At 41.9% G+C, this 12,224-nt stretch overlaps 1 protein-coding gene across 3 annotated transcripts in view; it reads right to left on the bottom strand.

The window, feature by feature from the left end:
• LOC119187346 (heterogeneous nuclear ribonucleoprotein F) overlaps window positions 1-12,224 on the bottom strand; it is a 69,269-nt gene that overhangs the window by 44,392 nt on the left and 12,653 nt on the right. For all 3 annotated transcript variants that reach the window (XR_012887226.1, XM_037435510.2, XM_037435511.2), the window contains exons 4-5: window positions 8,631-8,774; window positions 7,845-7,983 (exon numbers count right to left, since the gene is read on the bottom strand). Coding sequence is in view for 2 of the 3 variants with exons in the window: in XM_037435510.2 (XP_037291407.1) it covers window positions 7,845-7,983; window positions 8,631-8,774 (283 nt within the window). In the remaining variant the exon portion in view is untranslated. The remainder of the gene's footprint in view (window positions 1-7,844; window positions 7,984-8,630; window positions 8,775-12,224) is intronic.

Raw genomic sequence — 12,224 nt, 5'->3', positions numbered from 1 at the left:
ACTTTCAGGGGACCACACAAAACAGTCGCATAGTCCGTTTGTCATATAATAGAAAAACTAAGAATATGAGCAGCGACACTCAGCCTTGCCAGAAGAACGGGCACAGACTGCCTGAATAAGCTCACAACACGACCTTGTGTTTCTCCAAAAAATGTAGACTAAATTATTCTTGCCAATGGCAGGATTACTTAGTTGAAAGATGTGCCAGTGATCCTTCTTTCTCAAACTTAAAAAATTGCATACAACGCACATATTTCTCTAGATAAATTGAGTTCGAAATTTGCCTGCGCATAAAAACGAAACGGATTCCACGTTGCCAACAGCCTCTTGTCAGAAGAGTTAGGCACAGTGTCATTACTAACACATAATGGCGACAGACGACGAGGTTAGTGCCTAAAACACTAGAAGTGTGATTACCACCAAGCGGTGCGTATGGGAAGCCGAGGCTGCTTGGCGATGCATCGAATAGGTGGCACCCTCTCCCCCATACACGTCGGGCCGCCACGAGAAATGCATGCTTGCATACACAACTGCATGTGTTGTGCAGGCTCAGTATTTAAAACTACCAATTGCGCATTGGTATCACACCACTGTAGAGAAGTGCAGGTACGTATTGAGGAAAGCCAACAGTGTCTGTCGCTATTTCAGTCAATGCCAACATCTGCTGTGGCACTGTCTATATTGTTGGGGATGGGGCACATTAGGAGATACATATTTGCACCTCGTAGTGTTACTTTTGTGCGAAGAAAGGGCATATTTTGAAATAAAATCACGTTTTAGTGGTCCACATCGGGTTAGCGCGCTTCAAATTACCAGCCTCCAGAAGCGAACCGACCGGTCAGTCTCGAGTCACTGTTGCTGTGCACAACGTTGCCCAGCTTTACTGCTGCTAGTAGCAGCATACCGAAAGCAGTGGGAGCCACAGCAGCAAAAACGACCATTGATCAATTTTCCTCCATTGGCTCAAAGATTGCAGATGAGATGCTTTTGTTTCAACTGCACTCCGCTAGATAGCACCACCTGTCCCGTGTAACCACGCGAAAATTGAATTTTTGAACCACTCGTGCCATCCCTCAGAGTAACGTGCGGCGGTTCTTTTTTTCATGAATCAAACATAAATGGAAAAGCAGCATTTTATTGTGTCTCTTGGTGCACGGAAGGTTCTTTAATGCAGTTAGAATGATTACTAGTGATTAATTGTAGGCGGTCCGCCTGATGTCACCGGGATCATTTTGAAAGTATACTGCGGCGCTTGTTTTCTTCTGCATTTAGCTTAACTTCTCGATAACTATGCCTGTGTTGATAATATTGTCATTTTAGGTGTCATACATTGAGCTTGCACTCTGACGTAAATTGTTATTTGACTTTCCCTTTCAAGTGCAACACAGCATGCCTCAAGTTACAAGGTTGTCAGGTAGATTTGAAAAATTGAATTGCTGCACAAACTTGAAGGAAAACAAGGGAGACAGGAAAGAGCGCAGACTACCTACTGTTTATTGTCGTTTCTTGAAGCCAATATATACACATGCTACACTGCGCTTTCACGACGCGCACAAAACCAAAGATGCCACAAACAATGCCGACCCAAAACAAATCAAATCAAAATTGACTGCCACCACAATGACAAAAGTGAAAAATGGCAAAATACAAAAGTGATACCCACCACAATCTAAACTGCGTATTCCCAAAAAAGATGAGCACACACCTTGGGAATACGCAGTTTGGTTTGTGGTGGGTATCACTTTTGTATTTTGCCATTTTTCACTTTTGTCATTGTGGTGGCAGTCAATTTTGATTTGATTTGTTTTGGGTCGGCTTTGTTTGCGGCATCTTTGGTTTTGTGCGCCTCGTGGAAGCGCAGCGTAGCATGCGTATATATTGGCTTCAATAAACGACAAACAGTAGGTAGTCTGCGCTCTTTCCTGTCTCCCTTGTTTTCCTTCAAGTTTATGCAGCAATTCAATTTTTCAAGTATGAACCAACTAGTCTGCAAAAAAGTATTGCGTAGTCAGGTAACTAAATGCAAAAGAGCATAAGGTATTTTAGAATGCTACAAAATCTCTGTGCAACTGTACAGATTCACACTAGCCTAAATTCCAACTTTCCTAACTTGACAAACAAGTAACAGCAAGCCAGCCAATATTAGAGAGATGCTGCACAGTTGGGCCGCAATATCTATGATGTCCCGATACTTGCATTGCAAGTGAGAGTTCAGCTATATGTACATCAATAAATACAAAGACCTTAACGAAACACCCTGCTTCAGAAACAGGTTTCAAGTTTTTCGATGTTTCAGTTTCTCACAGAATTTTACGAGTCTGCAATATTATGAAACACAGTAGCGAAAGTACAGTTTTACCTACTGAAAACTGCGAGAAGCTATATAAACGTGTATCAGCAGTACCGGTTTACTGTACAGTCAGTATGGAAGTACCCTAGAGCAATAGTAGCACGTCACTACAGACACTGAAAAAATCTTCTGATGTTACCACACGCACCGAAAGAAACTCTTACAGCTAAATGCTTTTCAAATGTGCCACATTTCAAACAGAGTGATAACATAATAGCACGTACTGTTCAGACTAATTGTCATGGCTAAAATGCCCTGTAGTCTGTACAAACATGGGGATTTCTTTGGTTTCAGAGACTTGGTAATTAGGTTTGTCAAATTCATTGACACGTCAATTTTACTTCTTCAAGATGAGATTTCCAATGCTAGCCTTTCTATACGAGTTTTTTAGGGGCACTTCACTTACTTGGTTATATTGAAGATTTCGTTATATGCCATTTCAATGTGTTATATGTCATTTTAATGGAACAAGGTTTGAGTGCACAGTGAGATTAATAGGTACTCGCTCAAAAATGACAAAAATGTTTCTGAAGCAGGGTCCTGCTTTAAACCATGATCACACATTAGAGCAGAAGCTTAGTATACCTATTTTTAATAGACTTAATGGGCCCTCTCACAATTTGTTCAGAATTTTATATACAAGCCATAGTGACATTTGCTCCCTTTTTGGAGTCATTGTGCCACAAGAATAAACACATTCTATACAGTGTTCGGTTACTTGCTTCTTCACTGCAAGCCGAATACTTTCAGGTCAAGAATGGTATGTGCACCACCATCGCGACATAGCATTCTTGATATGAAAATAGCAAGTGCAGTTAGATTTTTTGTCAAGAAAGGATCTAAATGGCGGCTACACCATCTACAAGTCAAAATTTAGTTGTGGTATCTAGCTGCCAGAAACCTTACGAAATGGTCCGTAATAGTGGAGTTAAGGGGGCAGACTGGTCTTTGGGACCAAAAAGTGATAAAAAATTCATTTTTTGAATTGACATATTTGGTTTCTGCAAGTATTTTCTGATCTCTGCAAATTTTCAGACACTAGGAAGTGGTGATTTTTTTTGTAATGTCATTCTGACTGCCCAGGGTCTTCGTGCTAGCACAATGCAGAACCTGCAAAAAGTGGGGAGCCTACTTTGAAGCTTCTTTATAATTTGCTAGCACCTGTGTCCGAAGCTCTACTACCAATTTATGAGTGCTTTTATGAACATCACAAAAAATGCACACCATGATTGGTGGTTTTTGAAGAAACTGGGTGTTAGCTTTTTCCATTTTTCTCAAAAGAGTAAATTTTTCTCAAAAGAGGCCTCAATATCTCTGCAGCTAGAGCAGGTACAACAATTCTTTTTGGAATGGAAACCTGTACGTGTGTAGAATGCAAGTATGGGAGCAGAAATTAGAGCACAAGCCTTTTCAATTATTTACTCATCAAAATTCTAACAATTCCAACTTCTTATGAAAATGTATGGTTCACTTTGCTGTAAAATAACCAAAAAACTAAAAACAAAGAACTCTTGCATACTTTCAATTTCTAGTCATTAATCAATGTTGTCATAGCTTCACTATCACTTTTAATTAAGCACTTATTTTTCTATGGTGGCCCTGAACAAAGTTATCTCAGGAACAAGATGAGTTACAAAAGTAATGAAATATTTGAAATCAGAAAAAACTGCACTATCCTGTGCAGTTTGATCAAGAACACTGAAGAAATAAACAAAAAAATGTCTAAGATGAGTCTGCACCCTTAAAAGTGCGATGACCCAAACATGGCCCCTGCTTGCTTTGCTCTTTCCTTCACTACACCCAATTCATTAGCTTTGCTCTCTTCCTCTACGAGCAGTTCTCACTGTCCAAGGAAAAGCAGGGAGCATGCGTATTTGGAACCATATGAACAGGTTCTTGTAATGTCACCCTCCAAGTCGTCGATGGGTGACGTCAAGGCCAGCACTAACGATATCAGAATATAGAAATTAGAGTGAAATTTTCTACTTTTTGAAAATTTCACTAAGTGCCAGCAGTGCATAGCACTAACACCAACATGTTTGACATTGGTGATTGTGATGGAATTCTGAAATTTATGAGTGTTTGTTCTAAATGTTAATATCGCAGGTAATTTAAGAGCCGTTTAATTGACAAGTAAAATCCCCAAGGGGTGAAAGTGTTTTAAACATGCGGAACACATTTAGAATTTTTGCAGAGGTGGTAAGAAAGATGTGCAAAAGCACAGAATCAATCGAGCATTCTCCAGTCATTGCTTCAAAGGATGAGTAGTACACCGATGGGCCAAATCTACTTTCCTGCAGAGGTACTTACTGCTTTTTGTATTGATTGCAAGGAGAAAGCCTTCAACTTCAATGATACTATGCAGTACACATGCAATCCACATATTCCAACTGCAGCGAACATAAAGCAGAAGTGCCCTTTGGTTTGATATTTTCTTCTTTGCACTGATTATAACTCCAGATTCAATTATGACCTGACTGTAAACCAGGCTTTTCTGATGTTGAAATCTGATCAGAAGACTTCTCAGTATTCAAACCATCAAGCTTTAGCAAACGCCTACATCATTACTAAGGTGTCATAAGCATAGAAATAAATGCATTAGATGTGAAATGACCTGCATACCACAAACTGAACATCCTGGCAGCAGCATCACCAGCATTAACTTTCAAAAGCCTTCCTTCAGACTAGCAAATTAAAAAACTGCTCAAACTTCTTTTTTCCCTTCAACAGGTGAGATACAGAAAAGATGAAAAAAAAAAGCCCCAAGAATAATTGCACCATCTACTGTGCGATATAAACAGGAAAATGCTTTATTAAGGGGGGACGCGGGTCTTAGAACGATAAAAAATTGCCAAAAAATTGGTTTTTTGCAAAACTTATTTTCGGGGCGTTTGTAACTGAGCACCCACTCTCAAATTACTAGCCAAATTCGGTCGGGACCTTCCAAGCACCCCGGCCTCAAAAAAAAAAAAAAAAGGGGGGGGGGGGGGGCCTTCCAAGCACCCCGGCAGCAGTAAAATGCCCCCAAAAGAACGAAATTTGTTCTTTGTGCACGTGCGCCATGAACGTTGCAGAGGGCGAGTGCCATCTTGAGCAAAACTAGAAGCTATTTCCTTTCTGTGCAATTCGCGCCATCTCAAAATGGCGCCGTCCAAGCAGAATGGCCACCGTTGCGGGTTTTCTGAAGGTCGTTCCTGGGTTGATGATTGGCTCTTGCTCAGCGCGCATCTTGAGCGCGCCATACTGAGGCTCCCTTTGGCTAAAGTGGTCGGCATGCTAATCGAGAGCGCAGTTCCACGTTTCCAATGGACTGGCGTGACCAACGCGTCTTTTTCTTGCGCGTTCGCTGTCATGGCTGTCCGATTGTGTATGTCTGCTGCTCTTGTGCTCGTACATGTTTCTCAACGCACCGTGTTTGTGCTTCGCGCCGGTAGTTTATCCACGCGATCAAGATGCCTGGAGACTCTCGTCTTTAAAACAGTCCTCACAATGAGCTTTTGGAAGCTGTAAAAAGCGGGCTTAGAAGAAGAATGTGCTGGCTAGAAGTGCACCGTTGGGACAAGAGTTTGGTGGAATCTGTGCCCAGTAGGCACCTTGACATTTACGACCCGCTCTGTGAGCAGAATGATCACGCGAGCAGTCTAACAGAGAGCGCATGTCACAAGCCGCTTAAGAAGGCGATTGAATGAATGGTGAAGGTGCGTCCATTGGTTTAGCCCGGTTTTTAAAAACGTGCTTGTCAGAAACGTGAAATCTATGCAGTTCCCTGCACACCCTGCACCGTCTTGGGACGCTACACATCTGCACATGGCTGAGCGTAAGCGATGCTCAGATCATAGCGAACTATTACACAGGGACATGCTGCCTAACCTCTAGGTGCTTAATTAATGATTGTGCATGTCAGCTAAGTACATTTTACATTGCACATGGCTGAGCGTAAGCGATGCTCAGATCATAGCGAACTAGTACACAGGGACATGCTGCCTAACCTCTAGGTGCTTAATTAATGATTGTGCATGTCAGCTAAGTACATATCAAGTTCTCATTGATTTACGAGGAACCAGTGGCTTTAGTCTTATACCCCATGGTCTTTTCAGGACTCCCTCTCCTTGAACCTTTTGCCATGGTGGGGCTCAAATCCTGCTTTCCTCATTCAAAAATTTTTTTAAATGATTCCTTTGATAAAATAAGAGTTTTCTTTCGCAGAGAAACAAATAGGAAAAAGCTGAATAAAATTTATTCTTGAAGATTCCTTTTAGAAATTTCTGCAGCGTGTCAAAACTTTACATGCGATTTTCTCAGCTTCTTATTTCTTCCCAGCCTGAGTAGCCTTACAAAACTTTTCATTATGTTTTTGTAAGCCAATTTTAATAAATGTTCTACCTTTGAACTCATAAGGAACCAAACTGAGGAGCTATGCTATTTTTTTATTACACTTCAGAATTATGAAGCATAAATACAATGGATAATTTTCATATGATGATCGATATCAGCATCAATATAAATAGCATAGCTCCACATGGCAGGTCTTTACTAACGCTGAATCTTAAACTGAACCAAAAAATATTAAGGGAAAGTGCCCCAATCACCCGCAAGAAATGACCTAATTAAACTTCACCTATTGTCTGATAACTGGAGAACTACTTCAGGTAACTAATAACACTGTTTAAGTACAGAAGAAATAAACAGATATACACACCTACTTTCATTATCTCTTAATAAAAATTTCATTTTTAAGACCAGTGTCTCCCCTTAAAGCACAACTTAGTGGCTTATTAGGGTAAAGCTATAGAAGTGTGTAGCGGCACAGTTTCTTGAACACTGCATTAACACAGGCTCAATTTTATAACAGCAGTAGGAATGTTTAATTAAAATGTCAGATCTGTAATTGCTGCTTGTTTTCAGCAAAGGTTCTAACAAAGACAGCAAAGTTAAGAACTTTCAATGTGCACTAATTCTCATAGAACAAGGCAGAGCATACTGAAGTAAGATAACTACAAAATAAGTAATATAGCTACGAGATAAAACTTCTTTTAGCTACAATTTCAGCCTGCAATCTTCTTCCACTCCCTCTTGAAGTGCACCAAACAAAACGTGAGACAAGAAAACAGCATTACCATCTGAAAACATTCCTGATTGATTTGTGGGGTTTAACGTCCCAAAACCACCATTTGATTATGAGAGACGCCGTAGTGGAGGGCTCCGGAAATTTTGACCACCTGGGGTTCTTTAACGTGCACCCTCTGAAAACATTCCTAGCATTTCCAAGAACTAACTTGTGTCTTCACTTCAGGTTAGCTCTGCCAGATTCAGTGAAAATAAACGCTAGGCAAGCAGCACTCAAGATGAAAGCTTCTGAAGAAAAAGTGCTCCAAGACGCCAAAATGCAAGCGATACATGAGCATGGTACACAGAATTGGCACAGGAGAGACAAGAAAAATGAGAAAAATGGAGGCCCAAACGAGTTCACCGCCTGGTAGCACTCTGTTCCCACCTGTGCCCAATTTTTTCCTTGTGTTTCCCCATCGCCTTTTCAGCTATATCCCGAGTGGCAAACTGCACAAAAGCTTCCCCTGTGCTCCTCCCCTGGTAGTCGGTAGGAAGTGTAATCCCATTGGGGACAATCTCCAACCCTTCAATAAGGCCCAGAATGGGAGAAAAACACATTGTCACTCGCTCTGCTCTCTCTGCACACAAAGAGGCACACTAACGCGTCAACAATGCACCACAACATGGTTGTAAATTAAGGCCACCATGCAACAATGCTCACAGCTCCATCTTAAACTTCCAGCAGTCGAATTTCATTTTGCATTTCAAGCATAAAACACTTCAAGCAAAGCTATATCAGCTGCCTCACCACTAGATGCTAACACTCTTTTCTCACAACAGGTAATTACATCAGTACAAGGTGCAAATAAATTGAAGGCAGCCTTTTCTTTTTTACTGTATACACACTAACCCCCACCCCTTAATGCCGCAGATAAGGAGCCCAGTTCATCAAACATGCAATACATAAAGTGCCTTTCCGATTGCAGCATAAAGGCTTACTGAGCACAAGTGATGCCCCTTTCCTAAATGCTCATTCTTGGGTATGCCCCTTTGGCACGCAAGTTTGAAGTGCAGGCAAGCACAATGCAGCAGTGCTTCTTCCTCCTGCTATAATATCTCCAAATTGAGCCTCTCCATTTATTTGTTTCCCCAGTGATGATGCAGGCCAATCAGTCACTGCCACAGAAATACTTATCTTAAACTAAGGAACAATTTTTACAAAGAAACTTACCCGAGAAAAACTGTGCAATTTCTTCTTTGGAGCAACCAAAGGGCAGGCCTCTCAACCTGACGCAGCCGTCATTGAGAGAGTCCTGTTGGTGTGCTCCACTGCGCTTCACGACCCAATCCATTTCACTGCGCTTTGATTTAAACACTGTCGACAAAAGTGAATATTTTACCAGCCATTCATAACATCTAGTCAATTTCTACAGCAGTCACCCCCCAGCCAACAATACCCACAACTTCACAACATAGTCGCTAGCCCCATACACATAATACAAGGAAGAGTGAAATCCCCAATGCCTTGCAAAGCATCTTTCAGAATATCAAATCAATGATTAAATTATTTTTGCAAATGACAGCATTACTTAAGCTGAAAGAGGTGCGAGCGATCTTTATTCTCAACATTAAAAATTCTAATCCAATGTGCATCTTTCTCCCAATGAATTGAATCCAACAATTTCCTGGGTGAGAAACCGAAACAGTGTTGCCAACAGCATTTAGTCAGAAGAGTCCAACAATGCCATTATCACAAAATGGCGAAAGATAACTAGTTTGCATAGAATGCTTTTGTGCACAACTGAGCCACGCGAATTGTAATTTGTTGCCTCGTGAAGTGCAACTACGGATGTTCCGCCGTTATATGAAGCTTGGCGTCCAGTGAAAGTTACTTTGCACAGTAAAAATAGCTGCATTGCACCCTTTCACGTGCTAAGCTTGTGACTGGGGTGACCAAAAGCTTGTGACTAAAGGCAGGATATCAGCTGTATGTTGACCAGGAAAAGATTCCACGGAGATGAAACGCAAAAACTACAGTTATACGTAACCCAGTTTTGCGACGACCCGCATTTTACGACTAATCAGTTCGGTCCAGGCGAAATCCTCATAGAAATGATGTATTAAAAAAACCTTGGTTATATGATGCCGTTTTACACTGACCCCGCATCTTATAACTTTCAGTATCTGCCCAAAAGAAAAAAACCACATCCACTCGAATCAAACGTCGAACAAATAATCAAGAGTGCACAATATGACGTTAGGTTCCACTAGATTGAGGATTAGAAAAGTAGAGAGAGAGACTAGATGTCTTCCGAGATTGAAAAATTCATTCTCTTGGAAATTCATACGCTTCTACATATGCCTCGATCGCGTGCATATGTAACCGGGGTCGTTACCTAGTCAAGCTCTATCCACACAGAGTGGCTTCGACCGGCCGAAAAGCTGATACACTCGATCCACGATATACCGAACTCGAAGGGGATGGAGAAATAGTTCGATATATTAATAATTCAAGATACAAAATATGCATATTTAAGGCCTAAATTAAAGAATTTCAGGCCTCACACAAGTCCAGAAGGCACAAAAGACAATGTCGAGTTCCCGCTACCGATGTCACTTCGACCTTTGTAGCAAACACTGCTTTCAGCTGCTTTGATGCAAAAAGCTAGAAACAGCGTAGCCTCAGAGGTGTTTTAAAAGCGAAAACACCAAAAGTATGTCACGAAGTTGAACATGTCAAAGTCCATGCATTTCAGGCTTATGCGCCATTGTGCGCTAACAAAGAAGGAAGGAAATGCGAACATTGCAACGAGATCACCGAGTCACTTCGCATTTTTATGATAGTGTCCTTGACCACTGGTCGTTTTGAAAAACACTATGCACCCCTCCCTACGTTAGGTCCAGCAGATCGCGCATCTAACATAACGGTGCACTCGCAGGCGCTGCGCAAGGAACCAGATCAGCGCCTTGGAACAATACGTCCTTTTCGTCAATTGTGCACGCAAAGAAATCACAACTTGTTATAACAAGGCCGAAAATTTATCTAGAGTAGACTCATTAAACGGAACCTGAAGAGACCGGAATATGTGTTTCATTTAACAGGAGTTCCGTTTACTGAGAGAAGTGTGTTCTAGCAATCAAGTATGCAACATATCATATCAGAGGAAGTTGTTCCATTTAAGCAGCTGTTCCGTTTAACAGATTTCCGATAACACTACTGTATATTTGCTAGGAAAAATGCACTTTCTGTACTTCGTCGCGGCGCAACGTTCTATATAGTGGATGTCCCACAGTGCAGGAGTTTGATATACGAGTGCATGATTCCATACTTTTGCATGGAAAATTCAAAGGATTTCTGAACACTATGATATAACCAATAATTCTATATATCCAAACTCGATATATCCAGGATCGACTGTACTTCACGTCTCCGGTCCGTGGAAACTCTTCCTGGTCCACATACAGCTGATCCTGCCTGTGTCACAGTCACAGGCTTGCGTGCGCATAAGGGCGCGATAGCCGTTTTCACCTTGCAAAATGACTTTCACTGGATGTCAACGTTCATAATAACAGTGGCACATCACTAGTAGTACTTTACATGCCAATTACAATGAGCACTGCTCAGTCATACACAAAGGCATTCTATGCTAACTTGTGGTTGTTGCCATTATGTGCTAGCGATGACACTGTCCGACTCTTCTGACGGGGGCTGTTGCCAATGCAGTTTTGATTTCATGCACAGGCAATTATCAGACTGTTTATTGGTAGGAAGCTGCACATTCGATTCGATTTCTTTTTCTCCAGTTGAGAATAAGATTCGCTCGCACCACCTCTATGTAATGCTGCCATTGCTACTAAGGGCAATAATAAGTTAAAGGGAGATTACCGATCAAAATTAAAATTTTTTTTATTTTCGTCTGTTTTGATAAGATTAGTACCTCTACTGTTATGAAAAACATAATACAGGCCGAGACCTAACTGGAAATTCTTTAAAATTGCATCTAAAGAGCACAAGGTGCCTATTAAAGGTCGAAAGTGTGCAGTCTTCGAGCACCTTGCCACCGATAATGCGCCGCCGCTCGCCTTTGTTGATCGCGCGAGTCAAAAATTCGAGCCTCACTCTTCAAATACGAACAGTTTCTCTCGCTGATACAGCGCAAGAAATAATAAAAAGAAGCACTCTTCCGAGTGCTTTTCGAGTGCCGCGACTGGCTTATCACATGGTACGAATCGGGGACCGCCATTAGCCGCTGCACGCCTGTATGTGCTGTGAAACCTATTTGCGGGGTCCATGTCTTGTCGAGCAGCGCAGATGAACAATGCTTTTCTCGTGTAATTATCTCCGTTATGAATGAAAAAAAGCATTGCTTGCAAGTGAAAGCCGTGGTGCGGCGCGCTCTGCAGAAATAGGCTACGAGCAGCTGGTCCGATTTGTGGCAGTTGTTGGCTTGCAAAAGCCAATGCATCAAGTCATTCACACCTGTCAGCCGGAAAGTTCTTGATCAAAAATGGATGACGTTGGCGCCAATCTTGAGAGGCCGAAAGAGCTAGCAGTGAGAACTTAGCAAGGACGACATTGCCATTATGTACAACATTGATTGATTTGTGGGGTTTAACGTCCCAAAACCACCATATGATTATGAGACGCCGTAGTGGAGGGCTCCGAAAATTTCGACCACCTGGGGTTCTTTAACGTGCACCCAAATCTGAGCACACGGGCCTACAACATTTCCGCCTCCATCGGAAATGCAGCCGCCGCAGCGGAGATTCGATCCAGCGACCTGCGAGTCAGCAGCTGAGTACCTTAGCCACTAGACCATCGCGG

This window comes from Rhipicephalus microplus, chromosome X (genome assembly GCF_043290135.1).
Source record: "Rhipicephalus microplus isolate Deutch F79 chromosome X, USDA_Rmic, whole genome shotgun sequence".
Lineage (NCBI taxonomy): Eukaryota > Metazoa > Arthropoda > Arachnida > Ixodida > Ixodidae > Rhipicephalus > Rhipicephalus microplus.
The sequence above is the reverse complement of the archived record's forward strand: the minus strand, read 5'-3'. Positions and strand labels throughout refer to the sequence as shown.